This window comes from Echinops telfairi, unplaced genomic scaffold (assembly GCF_000313985.2).
Source record: "Echinops telfairi isolate 266 unplaced genomic scaffold, ASM31398v2 ScPeMD7_6;HRSCAF=24_0, whole genome shotgun sequence".
Taxonomy (NCBI): Eukaryota; Metazoa; Chordata; class Mammalia; order Afrosoricida; family Tenrecidae; genus Echinops; species Echinops telfairi.
The window spans coordinates 12,362,665-12,381,873 of record NW_022103902.1 but is presented as its reverse complement, the minus strand read 5'-3'; the positions used below and the strand labels follow the sequence as shown (position 1 = coordinate 12,381,873).

General features: G+C 48.1%; 1 protein-coding gene across 1 annotated transcript in view; it reads right to left on the bottom strand.

Annotated features, from left to right (window-relative positions):
• Positions 1-1,574: 1,574 nt before the first annotated feature.
• The window catches only part of PLCXD2 (phosphatidylinositol specific phospholipase C X domain containing 2), a 66,111-nt gene continuing 48,476 nt past the window's right edge, over positions 1,575-19,209 (bottom strand). Inside the window, exons 3-4 of the mRNA XM_004706391.2 lie at positions 13,911-14,152; positions 1,575-3,885 (exon numbers count right to left, since the gene is read on the bottom strand). Of these exons, the coding sequence (XP_004706448.1) occupies positions 3,726-3,885; positions 13,911-14,152 (402 nt within the window). The 3' untranslated portion in view covers positions 1,575-3,725. The remainder of the gene's footprint in view (positions 3,886-13,910; positions 14,153-19,209) is intronic.

Here is a 19,209-nt window from a genome sequence, read left to right as displayed (position 1 = left end):
TGGAGTCCATTTCCTGGGTTCCCAACTTGTGCTTCTGTTTGAATTGATACAAAGTCCTGGGTTTGGACTGTGGTATAAGGGTTCTCAAGAATCCTAGGGCCTGGGCCCAGGCTGATGGGAAATGACTAAGTTTCATTCCTCTGGAGTTTCATAGAGCAACTATTGGAAGAACAAAAATAAGAATATTTTGTATGACTCTCTTAAGATCTACCTTTAATTTAAAATGTAATCTTTAGTAACTTCCTTTCTCCCATCAATTCCATCTTGCCTTCTCTCGCCTATCTGAAGAATCTGTATCCATCAAACCACAGTGGCACCTGTTCGAAGTTCCATCGTGAAGCATGTCCTAAGTTAACAGTAATCTGTGGTGGTCATCTTGGCCATAAAGCCCTAGCAACGTGGCCACGTGAGTGAGGAATGGTCCAGGTAGCTTACCAAAAAATTCAGACTTTATTTCCAAGTAAACATCACCCCAAATCCTGTGCAAAGGAAGTTCTCTTTGGCTCAGTCACATAGTTTTTCTTTAGACTGATCTTGAAATTAATTCTGAGCAAGTGTGAGTTGTTGTGACCTGAAATCATCACACACCCCCACCCCCACCCCTGCGACAATCCCCCGATTTGTGGAAATCAATGATGTTGGCGAGTCACCATTTTCGCTGTTGGCAGTTCCTAAAATGGGTCACAGAGATCAAGTTTCTTCTCTGGGTGTCCTTCCTAGGTGCCTACCTGAGGGCCCCTGCCCGGCCTCAGCGTCAAGGAACAGAGCGCCCACGGTCTGCACAGACCGTTAGCACTTTGTTCCCCAGCAGAGACGCAGTCAGCTACAGGGTGCTTATCTGGGAATTATACATGTCCTTCCTGCCCCCTCCCAGGATGTGAGCCAGGCCAGCGACCCAGAGCCGCAGGGCGAAGGGGGCACCTGCACTCAGCACCCAGAGCAGGACTCTTCCCTGAAGTCCTGGTCCCGTATCTGTGCTTCTGCGCCACACAGATGCTTTCCCCTTATCATGCAACCGCGGAGATGCACTCCGTTCAACATCACACCCCAAGATGAGTGTGTGTGTGTATAAAAGCTAAAAAAGAAAATCAAGTAAACATTTCACTAAATCGTCAGCAGCCCCTGAGTGCCACGAGCATCCTGCACAGACCGAACTGTCCCCACTCCTGGCCTCATAGCACCAAGCACCTGGACAAAGCTGAGGCGCCAATAAAACAGAGCAGAATGGTTCTCCTCTTGCCTCCTTAGCTCTTTGCCAAGTTATGCGGGGTTAAAGGAGAGGAAAGGACCCAATCCTTAGCAATGGATCCAGCATTAAAAACAAACATAGTAAAACAATAAGAAAATAAAGCCCCAAGAGAAGGCCAGGGGTTTTAGCACTCATCACTGTGGTTTGATATCAGATGGAAGGAACTCACCTTTGCCCTCTTCCCGGGGAAGGGTGACCCTCTGGAGGTTGACAACTCTCCTTCGGGACTCTCTTCAAGGAGGGATTCCAATTCAAGACCAAACCCCAGAAACCAAGCTCACTGCCACTGAGTCGATGCCGACTCTTACCAACCCCGTAGGACAAGGTAGAACTAGCTCCTGCGGGTTTCTGAGACTGTCACTGTTTAGGGAGTAGAAGGCCCGTCTTTCTCTGGAAGAGCGGCTGTGGTTTTGGGCTGCTGACCGTAGTAAAGTCAGCAGCCCAACCACTATGCCCTCAGGTCTCCCTCCAAATGCAAGACAAGGGGAAGCTAAGTCAGAACTTCCCAGAGGCATTTGTGATGTTAACTTCTCAAGCAGTGGGAGGGAGCTACCGGTCCGGGCTTAACTGACTTGACCGAAACGTTGGAAGACCGCGAGTTGGGGGTGTGTGCTTGTGGGTACCCTTAGGTAGGATGCCCCCATTACAGGTATCATGCAAAATCCAGGTGAGCATCAAAGGCGAGGAAATGGAAGCACATATCCACGTGGGATCCTGGGTTGATCCTTCCTCCTGAGAGATCGGGAAGCTGAGACTTCCCCAGGGATTCTCAGGGGTCCTAGCATCAAAGGACACACCCACTGCACGCCTTCTTTTCTGTCTCGCTCCTTCCTTCGTCAACCTGCGGGGCTGCCTCGACAACTACGCGTTCTTCACGGACCCGTTTCGTTTCATCTGGTCCCAGTGTGTGGAGTGGGGACTAGCTTATTGGAGCTGGACCACGTGCACACAGGCCCTCTCTGCCCAGCAGGATTGGGGGGTGGGGGGAGGGGCATGGGAGAAGTCAAGAGGTCCAGTATTGTCCTGAGTTGTGAAGTCCTGCTGATGAGAGGAAGACCACGGCACAGCCTGCCTTGGGTGAGACACGTGTGTCTTTGTGGGTGCTCCTGGGCTAAGAAGCCCTGCAGCCACTCACGCTACAAATAAATAGATAAATAAATAAATAAATACGGGGATAAATAAATAAAGGCAGGCAGGCAGGCAGACACCAGAGGCCTCTTCCTAGATCAGCACATCTTATCAACAATAAAATAACAAAACCCAAATCCCCTCAGGCATGGGTGATTGTGGGCGCTGAATCATCCAGGCAGGAACGGGAAGTGTTCCATGGCGGAGTGCTTCCCCGGATGACCAGGCGTCATCCTAAAGGGTCCCGAGGTAGTCTGCTTTTCCGGGAGCTGCTGGGCGGCTCCAATCCCACGCGGAGCTGCCTCCTTGACTTCCGCTGCACTCCTGGGCGTAGCCTGCGTCCGCCTCCGGGAGGTCAGGGACAAAGCGCCTTCCACTCCTCGTAGTGCCCGCAGCGCAGACTCGGGTCCTAGGTAAACATCACGAAAACTGGACGGTCTGGCTTGAAGATGCCACTCCAGTGAGGATGCTGCCAAAAGGATTCAGGTGCTTGCCTGGCAGCTAGTTTGGGAAAATCTGCAGAATGAAAGTCAAGGAACTCCGGCCAGCAACAGGCAGGCATGCCCATCTTCTGCTGAGCCCACAATGCAACACATCTCTCAGGCCTGCTCCTTTCACTGTTAACAATGGGCCACAAGAAATGTCAAATAACCACGGGTTTACAATGGGGAAGCCCACTGCTGACACAGAGGCCAGTGAGCATGGCTGCTTCCAATCTGAAGAAATTGGGTGACCAGCTGCCAGCACAAACGATGCCCAAAGAGCTGTGGCAGACACAACCTGCTGTTCAGTCAGTCATGCCCAGTTCAGGGAACAAGTGGGAACATTCAACATCGCTAACGAGAACCGGCACGGAACCTCTTCCTCACAATAGAAGTCCAGGTGGGTGCTGGAGCCCACTCACAGGGTGGCCCAGGGCCCACACCTACAAAGAGCCGTGCTTTGGGCTAGGAACACCTTTCTGTTATCAGCTCTCTCACTGGCTCACAGAACGTCCTGGAAAACAGTGGGGGGAAAGAGGTCACATAGGGGACCCTCAGGACCCCCGTGGAACTTGGAGACCCTATTTCCATATTCCATTGACCACCATCAGTCATTGGGGTGATCCTGACCTTGAGCACACGAAACATGCTTTCTTCCCTTGGACTTAAATGGTTTTTTTGGTTAAAGTCGCATTTGGGAAAAATGCAGTGACAAACCCTGAAATTCTGCTCCCATGGCCCTTTGAGGAAAGAAAAGAAAAGGTGCCCTCTTCTCTTCATCCTGCCCGGTGGCATCCGAACAGGGAACCCTTCACCAGCCTACCCTGGATCAACGAATTCAACCTTAAGTAAAGCGAACATTTCGGTCAGCATTTAGCCAGAGCTCTGTCCTCCTGCAGGAGGTCATTCAGCTCAATGACGGTTGTGGCAAAGTCCACCAGGTCCACAAAGTCCGAGGTGATGATGTTGACACCCATGGCTCCAGGCTTTTGCGTTTTCACCCAGTCCAGGATGGCAGGGAGATTCCTACACCCAGCAGGGCGTGTCCAGGGAAGACAGAACAGAAGGCAGAGTTTAGAAACGGCCACGACACATTTCTGTTCACATAACAAACTATGCCCTTCAAAGCAGGAGCCTCTGAAAATGCAACCATGTACACCTCAGGCCCCTCTCCTCGAAGGCTGGTCTCTATTTTGTTAGCGGGCTGTCTTTTCCGGGGTTTCTGGGTTGGAAGAAAAGATTGGTTTGTCCAAGTATCAAACAGATATAATGTCTCAATTCACTCACTGCCATTGAGTCAACTAGGAAGGACTAGAGCTGCCCCGAGGAGTTCCAGGCTCTTGATGGGTGCAGACAGCCTCGTCCTTGTCCCTTGGGGAAGCTAGGGGCTTCAAATGGCTTACCTTGAGGTGAGCAGCCTAACGCATATCCCACTGAGCCATGAAACCCCCTATCAGCAGAACTCTTTTTTGTTTTTTAACATTTTATTAGGGGCTCATACAACTGTTATCCCAATCCATACACACATCAATTGTGTAAAGCGCATTTGTACATCGTTTCTCAAAACATTTTCTCTCCACTTAAACCCCCGACATCAGGTCCTCATTTTCCCCTCCCTCCCCGCTCCCCCCTCCCTCATGAGCCCTTGATAGTTTATAAATGGGTATTTTGTCATATCTTGCCCTGTCCGACGTCTCCCTTCACCCACTGTTCGGTTGTCTGTCCCCCAGGGAGGAGGTCACACACAGTTCCATGTAATCGGTTCCCTCTTTCCTACCCATTCTCCCTTTACCCTCCTTGTTTTGCCACTCACACCACTGGTCCTATAGGGCTCATCCGTCCTGGATTCCCTGTATTTTCAGTTCCTATCTGTACCAGTGTACATCCTCTGGTCTAGCCACACTTGCAAGATCGAATTCGAGTCATGGTAGTGGGAGCGGGGAGGAAACATTTAGGAACTAGAGGAAAGTTGTATTTCTCATCATTGTTACATCGCACGCTGACTGGCTCATCTCCTCCCCCAGACCCCTCTGCAAGGGGATCTCCAGTGGCCTACTGATGAGCTTTGGTTCTCCACTCCGCACTCCCCCCATCATTCACTATGGTAAGGTTTTTTGTTCTGTCAGCAGAACTCTTACAGTTGAATAGCAACCCCGTCACCAGGAAGCCTTCAAACTAAGATTGAGCCTGACACTGGCGGGCTCTTTATTTTTTATTATGAAACATTTCAAGCTGATAGAAAACATGGGAATCATTTACAGGAGGTATATCCACACCCTACCGTTCACACTGCACTGTCATTGTTGACCACATCAAGGTCTTGGTCCTCCCATTAACCCAGCTTCTATCTTTGACAAATTCCAACCACAAACATCTGTGTTTATCCCCTAAACACTTCTGTAGGTATCCTTAACAAGGGCTCGGCACTTGTCTTCGGTTTGGTTTTCTTTTGACATAAAGTTGGGTGAAATGCACAAGTCTTTGTGTGCTTCTGCTGAGTTTTGACAGATGCATACATCTGTGAAACCCAGTTACACAGACATGGTACATTGCTGGCACTCCGGAAACTGCCCACATGCCCCCTCTCGGCAAGTCTTGCCCCAATCCTTCTAGAAGCAACCACTACTGTGATTTTGTTCACCACAGATTTGCCTCTTTTAGAAAGTCATGTAAGCTAACCAATACATATTCTTGTGTGCGAAGCTCATTCATGAAGCGCCCTGCTTCTGAAATGCACCTGCGCCGTTGCATGGAACAGTGCGTCACTGCTTTTTATTACTGAGTAAAGCAAAACCCCAAGCCCACTGCCTGGAGTCCATTCTGATCCAAAGCAACCAAGGCTGTAAATCTTTAAAGGACAGACAGTCTCATGTTTCTCCTGAGGAGCAGCTGGTGGGTTTGAACATCCAACCTTGAGATTAACAGGCTAATACACAGCCACCATAGCTCCTTAAGTTTGAGCTCCTTAAGCACGAGCTTAATTGAGTCATATTCTGTGATATGAATATACTGAAGGTTTTTGAAAAAACCCATTTTCCCAATGATGATTATTCTAGCTGTTTCCAGATTTTAGACATGATACTCGAAGCTGTTATGTGCATTCATTTACGAGTCTTTTCTAGATGGACGTGCTTTCATTTCTCCTGAGCTAAGACCAAGGAGGGAAGCCGCATGATCACGGGTGGGCTCACGCCACGTTTCACAAGGAACTGCCAAACCTTTCCCAAAGCACTTGTACCATGTCATGCGTCCACCAACAAAATCCGAGCACCCTGCTTGCTCCATCGCCTTTCCAGGATTTGGACCTGAGCCTCTCTCATTTCAGTCCTTCTGGCGGGTGCGTAGCGTAGAGGCACCACACAGTTTTTAAATGGCATTTTTTGGGGGGTTTGCTGTTGACTAATGATGTTGAGCATTTTGTCTTGTGCTTCTTGGCCACATGTATCTTTCCTGCTGGGAGATACCCGTTTAATTCTTCTGCCCCATTTCTCTTTGGGTATCTGTCATTTTTCATTGTTGAATTACAGAAGCTATTTATAGATCCTGGATGTTGGCGTTTTGCCGGAAGTGCTTTGTGAACAGTTCCTCCCTTGCTCCTTTCCTTCACAGTACGTTTTGATGAGCTGAAGTCTTCCCTTTCGATGAAATCTAATTTATCAAATTTTCTTTTTATATGGTTTCCATGGCCTGTCTAAGAAGCACGTGCCTCCTCCCAAATCACTATGATACTTGATGAGTTCTTCTAAACGTGTTTTGGTGTTAGTGTCCATGTTCTTAGCATGACGATGTGTTCTGCACTGGCTTCCAGAAGGGGTGTGGAGAAAGAGGAAAGCTCACTCGTCCGTCCATGAGAATAAGCAGAAGCCCTATGTGTGGCTTCTTAATGGACCAATGGTTATGCTGTTGCCTGCAAGCACTGCCCGCAAGTCTCAGATTCTACATTGAGGGCTTCCTACTGGGCATCCAAGAAGCCCTGGTGGCATAGTGGCTACAAGTTGGGCTGTTAACTGCATGGTCAGCAGGTCAAAACCACCAGCTGATCTGCAGGAGAAAGAGGGGGCGTTCATCTTTCATCACATGTGTAAACTCACAGGGCAGTTCTGCCCTGTCCTTTAGGGCCACCTCTAGGCTGGCATTGAGTCAATGGCAGTGAGTTGAGTACTTAGCAGCTAGCCAGGAGGTTCCAACCAAAGACTTCCAATGTTTAGAGATAGTGACAAAAAGAGTCAACTCCATGGGATGCTGTCTATAACTACATGCAAGCATAACGTATTTAAAGGAAGCTTATAAGAGGGAGCAATACATCTGGTCATGCTTTTCAGTGGTGGTAAAAATCACTTACTAAATACTCCGTAGTTTGGGGGTCCTTCAAGAAAATCACAAATGAGGGTTTACGTTAAGGACTGGGGATTATTTAGGAGCAATCTGTTCTTGGCCCCAAAAGAAATAAGCACCTTGATCGTCCTTGATCCCCTTCTCTTCCTTGGCGATCTCTCCCTCACTGGCATCTTCAACCTTCCTGTTCTACTTCACAGCCCAACCTTCTTGCATCTCATAATCAGCTTTCTCTCTGCTCTAGACAAGCCGACCACAGTCACAGTCCTTCTTTCTGCCCCCCACAACTGTCACTGTTCCTGGCTCTCCTGTCCTAAGGCAGTGCCCTCGACAACCAGCCAGGGGCTAACAACACCTCTTGATCAAGTCACATGACTTGACACACTGCCGTCCCAAGGGACTTCTGTCTTACAATGGGACTCCACTCTGAAAGAGTGAAGAAACCCAATGCGATCACATGGGATTTCTCTGTGCCTCTGTTTCTCACCCTGTAAAATAGGGGGCGATAATAGTTCTCTCACTGATTAAAACATAAAATAAAGGAATACATGGAAAGTGCTTTGAACAGGGCGCGGTATATATCGTAGTACTTGATTAGGTCCCAAGGAGCCTGGGTGGTTCAAAGGTGAAGTGTTTGTTTACTAAACAAAAGGCCAGTGGTTTGGACCCACCAACAGCTCCGAGGAGGTGAAGCCCGGACAATCTACTCCCACAAAAGTTCCAGCCTAGGAGACCCTATGGGGCAGTTTCACTCATTCCTATAAGGACACTATGATTCTGAATCAACCTGACAGTACACAACAACAACATACTAGGCCCCTGGGTGGCACAAATGGTTTGTAGTCCTTCTACTAACCTACAGACTGAGGTGCTAATGGAAGATCTGGCAACCTGCTTCCATAAAGATCGCAGCCAAGGAAACCACATGGGCAATTCTACTTTGCAACACGTGGGGTGACTCTGATTTGGCAGTGGGTTTAGTTTTGGATGTCTACGTCTTGCCTTGCCTTATCCGTGGGAGATCCGGGCTTGACTCTCAGTCAACGTACTCGTGCACCCATAACTTGTCTCTCTAGACAGGGTTCCGTGGAGGCTCTGGACGGAGACAATCTAGGAAGAAGGGCCTGCCCATCGACTTCTCAAAGTCACCTCTGAAAACCCAATGGATGGCAACGATTGACCTCATTGTCCACGGGGTTGCCATGGGGCCAGAACTAACAGCATGTGTTTGAGGGGGCAGAAGAAATCAATGCAGAGCGTGAGGTAAAGCTATCTGGGGGGGTATGAACACTCCCCCGCCATCCCCCACTAAGCTGTCAGAACCTGCTGTTTAGATCACGGAATGTTGTAGCCTGAGAATGAATGGCTGCAAATAGTCTTGCCTTGGAGACGACCACAAATACAGGGCACACCAGGAGATGCAGTCAAGGCTGCTTAAAGTCTAAGTATGAAACAGAGGCGCCATCTTCTGGCTGTCACCGGGAAAGGAGAATCACTCCAGAGGAAAACCAGGGGAGAGGCAGATTCCCTGTGGTCTCCGGTGACAAGGAGTCTGGTCAGCTTCAGGTTGCATGTGTCAACCTTCCTGAAGGCAAAGGTCAAATAACGAGGATGATGAATGCAGAACCCCTGCGAAGGGGAGGCGCTTTCATTTCTTAACTATTTCCTTAGCGCTTTAATTCCTTCCCTTCCCAAGATGAGAGCCATATCAAAAGGCTGAGCCAGGTCCTGTTGACAAGCCCCTGAGGCAGCCCCCTCCTTCCCCATGGGTGGCAGACAGCAGGGTTCTGGATCACTGTTATTGTTCGCTCTCCACCTCCTGGTTCTGCCCTGCACAGGAAAATGAAATGTAGCCTCCTTAGGGCTGTGGGAATCCAGAGGGTTTTTAACCGGCTGCTTTCCCAAAGTAGGTCACCAGGCCTTTCTTCCTAGTTCATCTAACTCTAGAAGCTCTATAGAAACCTATTCAAAATCACAGCACTCCCCAGTCTCCACTGACAGATGGGTGGTGGCTGTGTTCCTAGCTACACTGACCCGGAATCACACACCCAGTCTCTCACATAAATGGCGAAAATGCCCCTGCACTAAGAGTCTCTCCAGGTAGTTGGTGAGAAAACCACAGCTCAGAGGTGTCAAGAGCACTTTGCAGATAAAGAACCAAGTTGGGCGTCAATCTCAAGCCTTCTGCTCTCAGTCTAAGTCCTCAGACTGAAGTAAAATGGACTCTCTTTGGATTGCAGCGGGAGTGTGTGTATAGTTTTTAAGAAGGGGGGGGCAAGGCTGGCTTGGTGGGGGGACCACGGAAGGCATGCCATTAGAATGGCTGCCTCTGAGGCTTCTTTCTAGGGCAATGAGGCAAGACCAGCAGAATCTCAGGGACGAAGTTCAACCAGGAGTTCAAGGGTAACTCCCTGCTGAGAGATGGCTTCCAGATGTGCAGGGAAAGAGGTCTAGCCTTTTCGCTCTGGTTTGAGTGGATAGTCAGAGCTCAGGATCCGTTTGAGTCCCTGGGTGGCTTATCAGTTAGGAATGACCCTCGGGGAGGTGTTAGTGGTCAGGGGAAGGGTCTCGTCAAAACCACCAGCCTCCCATGCTCACTCCATGCTGCTGCTGCTGCTGTCAGGTAGATGCGGACCCCAAGCAGCCCCCCTGCAGCAGGGTAGAACCACCCCATCCAGTCTTCTTGTCTTTTAAACATATTTAATTTGGGGTGAAAACGGACCCAGCCAACTTGTTCCCAGTCACTGGTTTCGAGATAAAACGGTCCGTGGTGTTGTTGACGACCTTTACCTCGTGTTGAGATTCTTAGTGTGTCCAATTATTTCTTTTGTGGACTTCAGCTTCCTGTTCCTCCATCCTTCTCATTTATGCTTTAAAATAGCTGTTGTTCATCTGGCTGTGACTGGTCTAACGTTGTGCAAAAGGATAGTACTCAAAGGTGATGATCTTTACTTTTTGAGGTAGACTGTGAGCTCGTTTAAAGGTGGTGAAATTACTTAATTAAAAGGTCCGGGATTCCCCAGCTTCCATTCGAGGTTTAAAGACTAGCTGAGGAAAATAGTCCTGGGACTTCTCCAGCCTGTTAGGTTCAGTACACCCAGATTCTTTAAGAATTTGCCGCTTTCTTCCACATTTTCCTTCCTTCTCATCATGACCCCTCTAGTGTGTCTGTGGTTCAGTCGTGGTATGGCCATAATCTTTATGGAAGACCACAGGTCCTTCTCCCCAGGGCTCCTCACCCCCAAACCAAACTCCCTGCCATGGCACCAATTCTGACTCACAGGGCAGGACAGCACAGCACCGCCCCCTTTGGGTTTCTCAAACTGTAACTGTTTACAGGAGTAGAAAGCCTCATCTTCCACCTGTGGAGTGGCTGGTGGTTTGAGGCACTGACTTTGTGGTTAGTGACTGGGGACTCCTGGGTGGTTTCAAATCACCAACCTTTCTGTTAGCTAACGATGGCTTAATGTCTGCACCACAGGGCCCATGATATCAGTTCGACAGCCCAGGGGAAACTGTGCAGCACACTGTGCTGACATTGAGGAACAAACTCTTCACCAGAGTTACAGCTCCTGCCCAGTTGATGGACAGGCTTAATATAATATTAATAATTCCTGTGGCCTGCAGGTGTCCTGGTGCAAAAACATTTTTCTAATCTCAAAGACTTCCAGGAGGCAAGGACTCAGACACGCGCGGATACCCTGGCTTTGGGTGTAGTAGATGAGCCTTGTGCTTCATTTGCTGCCAGGTTAAATGCTTTAGGAATTTTGTAGACCAACTGTGGGTTAAAAGTTGCAACCATTAAGATCTGACCCGATTCAAACACAAGTATGAGGATCCCCGGCCTTTGGATCAGAAAGGCACAATGTCACATCCAAGGAAGTGTTGAACTGGAAAGCACCATGGCTCCACAATCGGAAGTCCTGGGTTTGAGCCAAATTACTGATGCCTGACTAGCTATGGGGCTCTGGGTCACGAACATCACCCGGGACTTTCGGTGCACTCCAGACAAGGCGCCCTCTACTGGCTGGCTTGATGTCAACATCAAATGAACTCCTGTGAGAAAATACTTGATCTCAGATTCAGAGCACAGTACACAGCTGTAACTCATTTTAAAAACATACCCTTTTCCCTATTAGCACAGATCTCTGCACATACTTTTATTGCAGTGATTTTTTTTCTCATTTCTTTATAGAATGTGCACGTTTGTTTGTCCTGCTGCAGGATGAGTTCTTTGAGGAAGGAGACCATCATAGTCATTTGTACCTCCACGCCTACTTCCTCCTGGGTATTCGGTGTTGGCTGAATGATCTTAATCTATACGTCTACCAAAAAGTGTAAGAAAAACGGTAGGAATACACGAATACACACACATTTATATTTATATATTATATTGTTATGTGTAATATTGTAATATAATATATATGGAATGAAGGGAGCCTTCATGGCGCAGGGGTAACTGGGGCACTAACTGTGAGATTAGCAGTTCAAAACCAACAGTAGCTCTTCCAGAGAAAGATGAGGCTTCTACCCCACAGAGCGTTACAGTCTTGGAAACTGGCAGGGGCAGTTGGATTCCAACTATGAGTTGGAATCAACTCAATGGAAATGAGTCAGTATGTGTATAATATACATATTAAAGCTCTCACTCTGGATCTTTCAAATTTCCTTTTCCAAGATTGGCATAACTAATTCAGTGTCAGACTTTGTAGACAGAGCCAGATAGAGAGGGTGAGTTAGTTAACTGTGCCAACCTGGCCGATAATCACATGTGGGGCTAATTGAAAGGCAGAGGGATAAATGGGTGGTGAGCCTCTCCTTTCTAGTTCTCGGGTCTCTTGTTTTGTGATGGTTGCACCGGGTGCAGCTGCCTTAGCAGTTCCCTGCTTCAGCTTGCAAGATTGACTTCCTACAAGACATCCCCAAGGAGAAGCTACATGGACCTAGACCGATGCAGCCCTGGGTGCTGGAGCAGCCGTGTGGAGACCCCTCCTAGTGCTGAGATGCTTGTTCATTCACTGACTCAGCTTTCCTCCTGCAGTCGGCATCATTGCCTCTGTTTTGTGAGGTGGAGGACTTTGTGAACTGGTGTTGGGTTAATGGGTTAATGTTGGACTTGTGGGCTTGGGCAGCATTGGGTTGGGATGTTTTCGTGATGCACATTTTTTTTTACATAAAACTCTCTCTTATCCATGAGTTGCTGTGGATTTGTTTCTCCAAAGTACCCAGACTAATACAGAGGGTTTCTGGTTCTGTCCATGACAGGTCAAACCAGCAGCCTCTAACGTGAAGGCAAAACACGGGTGCCCTTTGCTGGTTGAGTTGCTGTGGTCTTAACTCATGTGAGCTAACTCAGAACCAAACAGAGTCACATTTTTGCATGAATCCTTCATGATCTGAACCTTTGTGCTCCCACTCAGAGCTCAGGAACCAAAGTGAACCTAGCTATATCTACCTTTTGCTACCAAGCTTATTAGGTTCCTGAGCTTGGAAGACAAGGGACACCCTATTACATCAATGCATCTCTAACATTCCCTTTAAATGTGTGCATGTATACATACACGTGAATATATATAATAGGTATATATACATGGCGATCAACACAGCACTTGTACCTGCACATACACATATGCAGAGACCAACATTTTTCTTGGCAGCACCTATCATTCATTGGTATCCGAGATACAGAACATCATCTAATACAAAACAAGTGCAGTTTTCCTTGTCTGACTGTCCAGTTAGGCTTGATTCTGCCCTACAAAAGCACTGGAAGCCATACATTGGTGGGCAGCATGGGAAGCTGCTCATTCGGGCAGCCATAGAAAGAAAGAAGATATTTGACAGATACTTGTCAAGCATCAGTGGATTTGATGCTTCTTAAATGAAACTCCCCGCTTTGAGGACAGGCAAGAACAGCATGGGGCCACGTGTCAGAAGTTATCAGGCATAATGTTGGTACAGGCAGTCCCTAGGTTATAATCCTTGCTGTGTCTTTGTGACTTGGGAGGGAACTCAGAATAGTGCATACAGTTCTTATTTAGCATTGCTTGGAAGAAAGAGGAGCTGTGGTAGCACTATGGGATATGCATTGGGCTGCTAACCACAAAGCCGGTGGTTCAGACTTGCCAGCTGCTCTGTAGGAGAAAATTGAGATTGTCTGCTCCCCTAAAGATATACAGTCTTGGAAACCCCGCGTCAGATCCCTGGCACCCTATCTTCTCATACGTAGTGGGTCTGGGTATGCACATGCAGCAAGTGGAGGTGCCAGTGATGAAGAATTGTCTGTAAGTAGAGATTGGCTCAAAAAAGCCCTGGTGGCTCTCACTGCTGGGTAAGTGTTGGACTGCTAGCTACAAAGTTATCGGTTTAAACCCCACAGCTGCTCTGTGGGAACTCTATCCAGGGGTTGCTATGACTCAGGATTGACTCAATGGCAGTGGGTGGGTGGGGGCTGGTTAGATCATTTCAAAGCAAGGACAAGTAATATGGAAGGGCAAGTGAGAGTTGCCCACAAAGTCCAAGGCTCATAATGCCGAGACTGCCTGTCCTGTCAACATATGAAAAATATATACGGCATCAAGGCTGGCACTTTCAGGAAGTGTTGAGAGACCCTTCAGGCACAATTAAGGCAATCACCCTCAAGTGCCAAGCTGTGCATGCCGAAGGGAAGCTGACTTTTTAAAAATGATCACTGTGAGATGGGAACACATCCTTACCTATGAACCAGAGTGTTCTTGAGGCCCCCTACCAGGCCTCGGGCGATGGTCTTCACTCTGGGGGTGAGGATTGCTTGAGAGACGTGGAAGGTGCTGCCCGGGGCCCGTTCACTGAGCGTCGTCTCCAAGAAGAGAATGAGTTTGCGCACACTTGTGGTGTTTGCCCAGGGTGCTGGGATTTTCTTTCCTGGCCACAGGAAGGGGTACTGCTTGTAGAAGGGGCAGTGGTAGAAAATAAGAACCTGAAACAAGCAAAACAAGGTGGAGAGCAATTCACGAGGAAGAAGAATCACTATTGGGCAGGAGACTGACTGATGGCGGGGAGGCGGGGCAAACAAACGCAAACCGAGAGAGAGACATGGAAAAGGTCCGTTCAGAAAGCTTCACTGAGCACCCGCGTGTCTCGCTTGAGGATTATTATTATTTTGCCACGGATACCATTGGACAGACGATGGAAACAGACTCCTTAGAAGAAGGCTTTGAAACAAATGCACACTGTTGGGTGCCCGGGAAACCAATTCTATTGAAATACAGTCATTGATAGGTTAGGTAAACTTGGCATAAATAGGTAGAATGGATTAAATAGCAGGCTATTACCGTGGGCCTGATAAAAACAATGCCAAGGACAACAAACTCAACCGGCTGCTGTCAAGGAGACGCCCACTGGAGGTGACCCTGTGGGTCAGAGAGCTGCGCTCCAGGGGCTTCTCAGTGGCTGGTTCGGGGAGGAGATTGCCAGACCTTTCTTCCAAGGTGCCCCTGAATGGACTTGAACCTACAACTTGGCAGTGAGCCGCCAAGAGGATCACTGCTTGGACCACCTAGGGATAGCTGCGATTCTAATAAACTCCAGATTCTTGACTTAAGGATATTCCAAAGTATCTGCCACACCTAAAATGTGCTATTAAAACAGCTTTGATTTCCATCATGACGAAGTCACAATTGAGAGGTCAAGATGAACAGATAGACTAATGTTCAATTAGAGGCTAATGTAAATCAATGCATACTTTCCCCCTCATCTAGGTTCACAGACTTCTTAAATTCTATCCATATATCGCCCCCTTGGGAATCTGAAGACCCCAAGCTGAGAACCCCGGAAACCAGTCTTTCTAGAACAGCGGTTCTCAACCTTTGTAAAGCCGCAACCCTTTAATACAGTTCCTCATGTCGTGGTGACCGTAACATTATTTTCATTGCTACTTCATAACTGTCATGTTGCTACTGTTATGAATCAGGCAACCCCTGGGAAAGGGTCATTTGACCCCCAAAGGGGTCATGACCCACAGGTTGAGAACCGCTGGTCTAGAAGCTATGATTCTAGCACTTGCAAAATGTATGCTTAGCACTTGGAGTTGAGAAGCCTGCACTGAAATCCTTTGGGAATAGATCTGCAATTGCCTGCTGCTGACGCTGAACATGCTCGCCATTCTCAGGAAAGGAAAAGAGTACTCCTGGAGTCGGGGAAGCTCTGCACAGCCGCCAGGGGCCTCCAGTGGGACAGCTCTCTGGGCGGGGAGGACTTCCGCAGAAGGAGCAAACCACATCCGCAGAATTCATTCGTTTCTGGGTGGCAGCTGAGGGACTGGGAATTGCTATCTTGATTGTCCCAATTCAGAGCTCTGCTGTGCAGGTGTCTAGAAGTAATATACAGTGAGCCCTCGCCACTTCGCGCTTCGTCTTCCGCGGCTTCACTCTATCGTGGTTTTTGCGTAACAGCGCGTGCTCTGTCGTTACTGCCACTGATTGGCTCATACTGTACACGCTTCTGTCTGCATCGCTACGTATCGGAGCTACGTATCAGATGCATTTTTGCTTTTGTACAGTGTACTGTAATTGTTTGCGATTTTTAAGAAATTTTATCTAAGCCCTATGATGGCTCCTAAACGAGCTGCTTCTTCTAAGCCGTCTGACAATAAAAATAAGTGCCAGAGGAAGATGCTCACCATCCAGGAAAAGGTAAAACTTTTGGATATGATCAAAGATGGCAAGAAAATCGTGGAGGTTGCACGCCATTTCGACTTGAATGAGTCGTCCGTTCGCTCCATCCGTTGTACTTTATAATATAATAAATAATAAATGATAATTGTAACGTCCAGAATGTTTTACTGCATTTTCCCTTTTTCGTTTAATAAATTGGGTAATACGAGTGTAATGGTGACTAAAGGGTGTTTTGGGTAATACGAGTGTAATGGTGACTAAAGGGTGTTTTTTCATGTCCTCTATGCTCTAACTACGAAAATATTTGATTTACAAATACGGAATCCTACTTCGCAGAATTTCATTTATCATGGTAGGGTCTAGAACCGATTAACCGTGATAAACGAGGGTTCACTGTACTCCCATACTTACATGGAGATGTGTGTGTTGTTTTTTCACTTTACAGGCATCGTGAGCTCTGCATGCTGATGTCCTTAGACGGGAGCCTGAGCTAGCTCGTCTGCCCCGCAGCGGGATCCTGCAGGACCCAAGCACAGGGCTCTGCCTGCCTGGTTGCTTCCAGCCCGAGTCTTGCTCTGACTCAGGTGCATGACTGGCCGTTCCTGAGAGGCTCTATAGAGCAGGACGTGCCAGGCACGGTGCACCGGAGAGGGTGATAGCTGTTTGGATGGTTTTGTGTAATATCTAGCTGCCTGCTACTGATGTCTGTAACCGTGTGTGCTAAGGAGGTTAATCGCTGCTGCCTTGGGATAAGCAGATTGCGTGGGAGATTGGGGAGGATTTCCTCTTGGTGCTGGCTGGTTTGGAAGGCCTCGGCCTCTTTGAAATTCTTCCTTGGAGGAGGCAGGAGGCTGGCACTGTGAGCCTCTGGGGCTGGGCTGCCTGACCATTTTCTTGTCTGGCTGGTCAGGGGATGAGGGTCAGGGGCCAAGAGGCCAGGGCTGTTAGTGACACTGCCCTGGAGAAGGTGCTTTAAGTACAGAGCACACAAAAGGGGCTTTGTGACTTTCCTCAAGAGCCTGGGTTTCTGTGTGCGCTGGGAAGACGGACTGGTAAGCCAGAGCGTGGTCTGTGGGATTCTAGAGACAATGACTCCTGTCTCAGGACTCCTGTCCTGGCTTGTGCTTTGCTTGGCTCCCCCAACTCTCTCTCTCCCTGCTGTACTTTTCTCTGAAATCCTCCCCGTCCAACTTAGCAGTTCATATTCATTTTTTCCCCCTCTGGAGACTCAAATATCCTTTACGGGATATTTCTGGATGGACCTCCTCTTATTCTGGCCACTCCTCTGCTGGGGGTGGGGTGGGAGCTCCAGGGTACTGACTGGTACTGCGTACTGTCTGACAGCCCCTCCCCCTGCCCCATTTATTTCTTACTCCGTACTTTTCTTTATATAGCACAGAATGTTTGAGGCAGTTTTATCTTGCAATCGCATAGCTGTTGTGCTTTATTTGAATATCTTACTAGTGTCCTGAATATTTGAATATCTTAGTAGTGTCCTGTGTTCTTATTCTTCTCATCATACTCTAAATACTGCCAAGATGGAGGTTCCAACTTCTAATTCCTTGAACCCTCAAACCCCATAGCCAACGGTACCTAATGTATCAATAGACATAATAATAACACCTATATGACTGTGAGCGATAGCATCATTTCATGCTGGATAAATAGTTGGCTAATGGTGGTATACTTCTTGTGATTATAGTAACGGGATACTTAGGGGGTTACACGTAAGGCAGCCCATTACAGAATGAATATGTAAAGGTTAACCACCACCTGGCTCTGTCCCAGAAAAGTGGTGTGTGTGTGTGTGTGTGTGTGACTGCTGACCTGTTTGCAAGCTCTTTGTTTCGCATCTACGGAGAGATGTGGCACCGAAGCCATGGAAAACGGGGAGAAGTATGGGATCCTAGGGTTCAGATGGACCCTCTTTCAGATATGGGACTCTGTCTCTGTCCTTCTTCATTTCGATGTCTGACACAGTCCACTTCACCCATTCTTTAAACTCTCCACTCACCACCAGGCAACAACCTTACTTTCCACAAAATAAGAAAGACCTAACAGATTACTACTTCCTTGCCAAGGCAGCGGCATGGCTTCTTTCCGGAGTGAACTAGGTATCCCACAGCTCATATAGGTAAGACCCTACTGGGCCCAGCTTTGACAGATGATAAGTCATCACTCTGTCTGCGAGAAACTTACTTATCCACACTCTGCATCATCCCCAAGGTTGCCTGTTGGTCGTTGTTAGAGGCTATCAAGTTGGTTCCTGATAGACGGTGACCTGAGATGGGCCGCTAACTGTAAGGTCAGAAGTCGTAACCGTCAGCCAACTCCTAGGAAAGTGAGTCTCTCAAACTCAAACCCTGTCCTATAGGGCTGTTCTGAGTCAGAATTGACCCCATGGCCGTGAGCAGTGAAGCACAAAGGGATTTCCCTGGCTTATTTTGCAGCAGTGGAGTGCCAGGCCTTCCTTCTACTCGGTCTTAGTCTGGAAGCTCTACTGTAACCTGTGTTCAGCAATACGGATCGCAAGCCTTCAGTGGCAGATGTGTGGAAGCTGTTCATGACCTGCACTGGCCTGGGGGAGAAGCCCAAATCTCTTGTAAGGAAAACAGGCACTGTAGGTGGTATAGATGGTGTTTATGTGCTGGGCTGCTAACTGCAAGGTCAGCAGTTCAAAACCACCAGGGGTTTCAGGAGAGAAAGATGAAACTTTCTCCTCCTATAAAGAGTTACAATCTCAGAAATGCACAGAGGTTTTTCTATACTGTGCTGTAGGGTCGCTGTGAGCTATAATGGACTGTCAGTGAGTGAGTTCCTGTATAGGATCTGTGATTTCTACCAAGATATTATTACTGCCCTCATTTAGGGCACTACCTGAAAAAGCTAAAATAAAGACTAGCCATATCCAGCCAAAGAAGTGCATCTTACAGAAGAGTTTGTGCTATATTCTGAAAATGTCCAGTTGTTTATCTCTCTGTGCCCCAGTTCCCTCATCAGTAAGATGGAGATAATAACACAATGCCTACCTCACACTGTTGCTAAGTAAGGTAATCAATGCAGCAAGAGCACTGTACGGGTTCAATAAATATTCCTTGTTTCTTTTGCTCTGGTTCAATGTCATCAGGTCGGAGGAGGGCATTGGTTCCTCAGTGATAATGAGGGAGAGCCAGGTTGGATTCCTGGCCAGGGCACATGGGTGCAGCCACCATTCATTGGGTAGAAGAAGCGGGTGTGTTGCTGCGAAGCTGAAGAGGTTTCAGCGGAGCTCTCAGACTGAGACAGACGAGGGGAAAAAGCCTGGTGATTTACTTCCAAAAATGAGCCAATAGGAACCCCGTGGATCACAGTGGGCCACTCC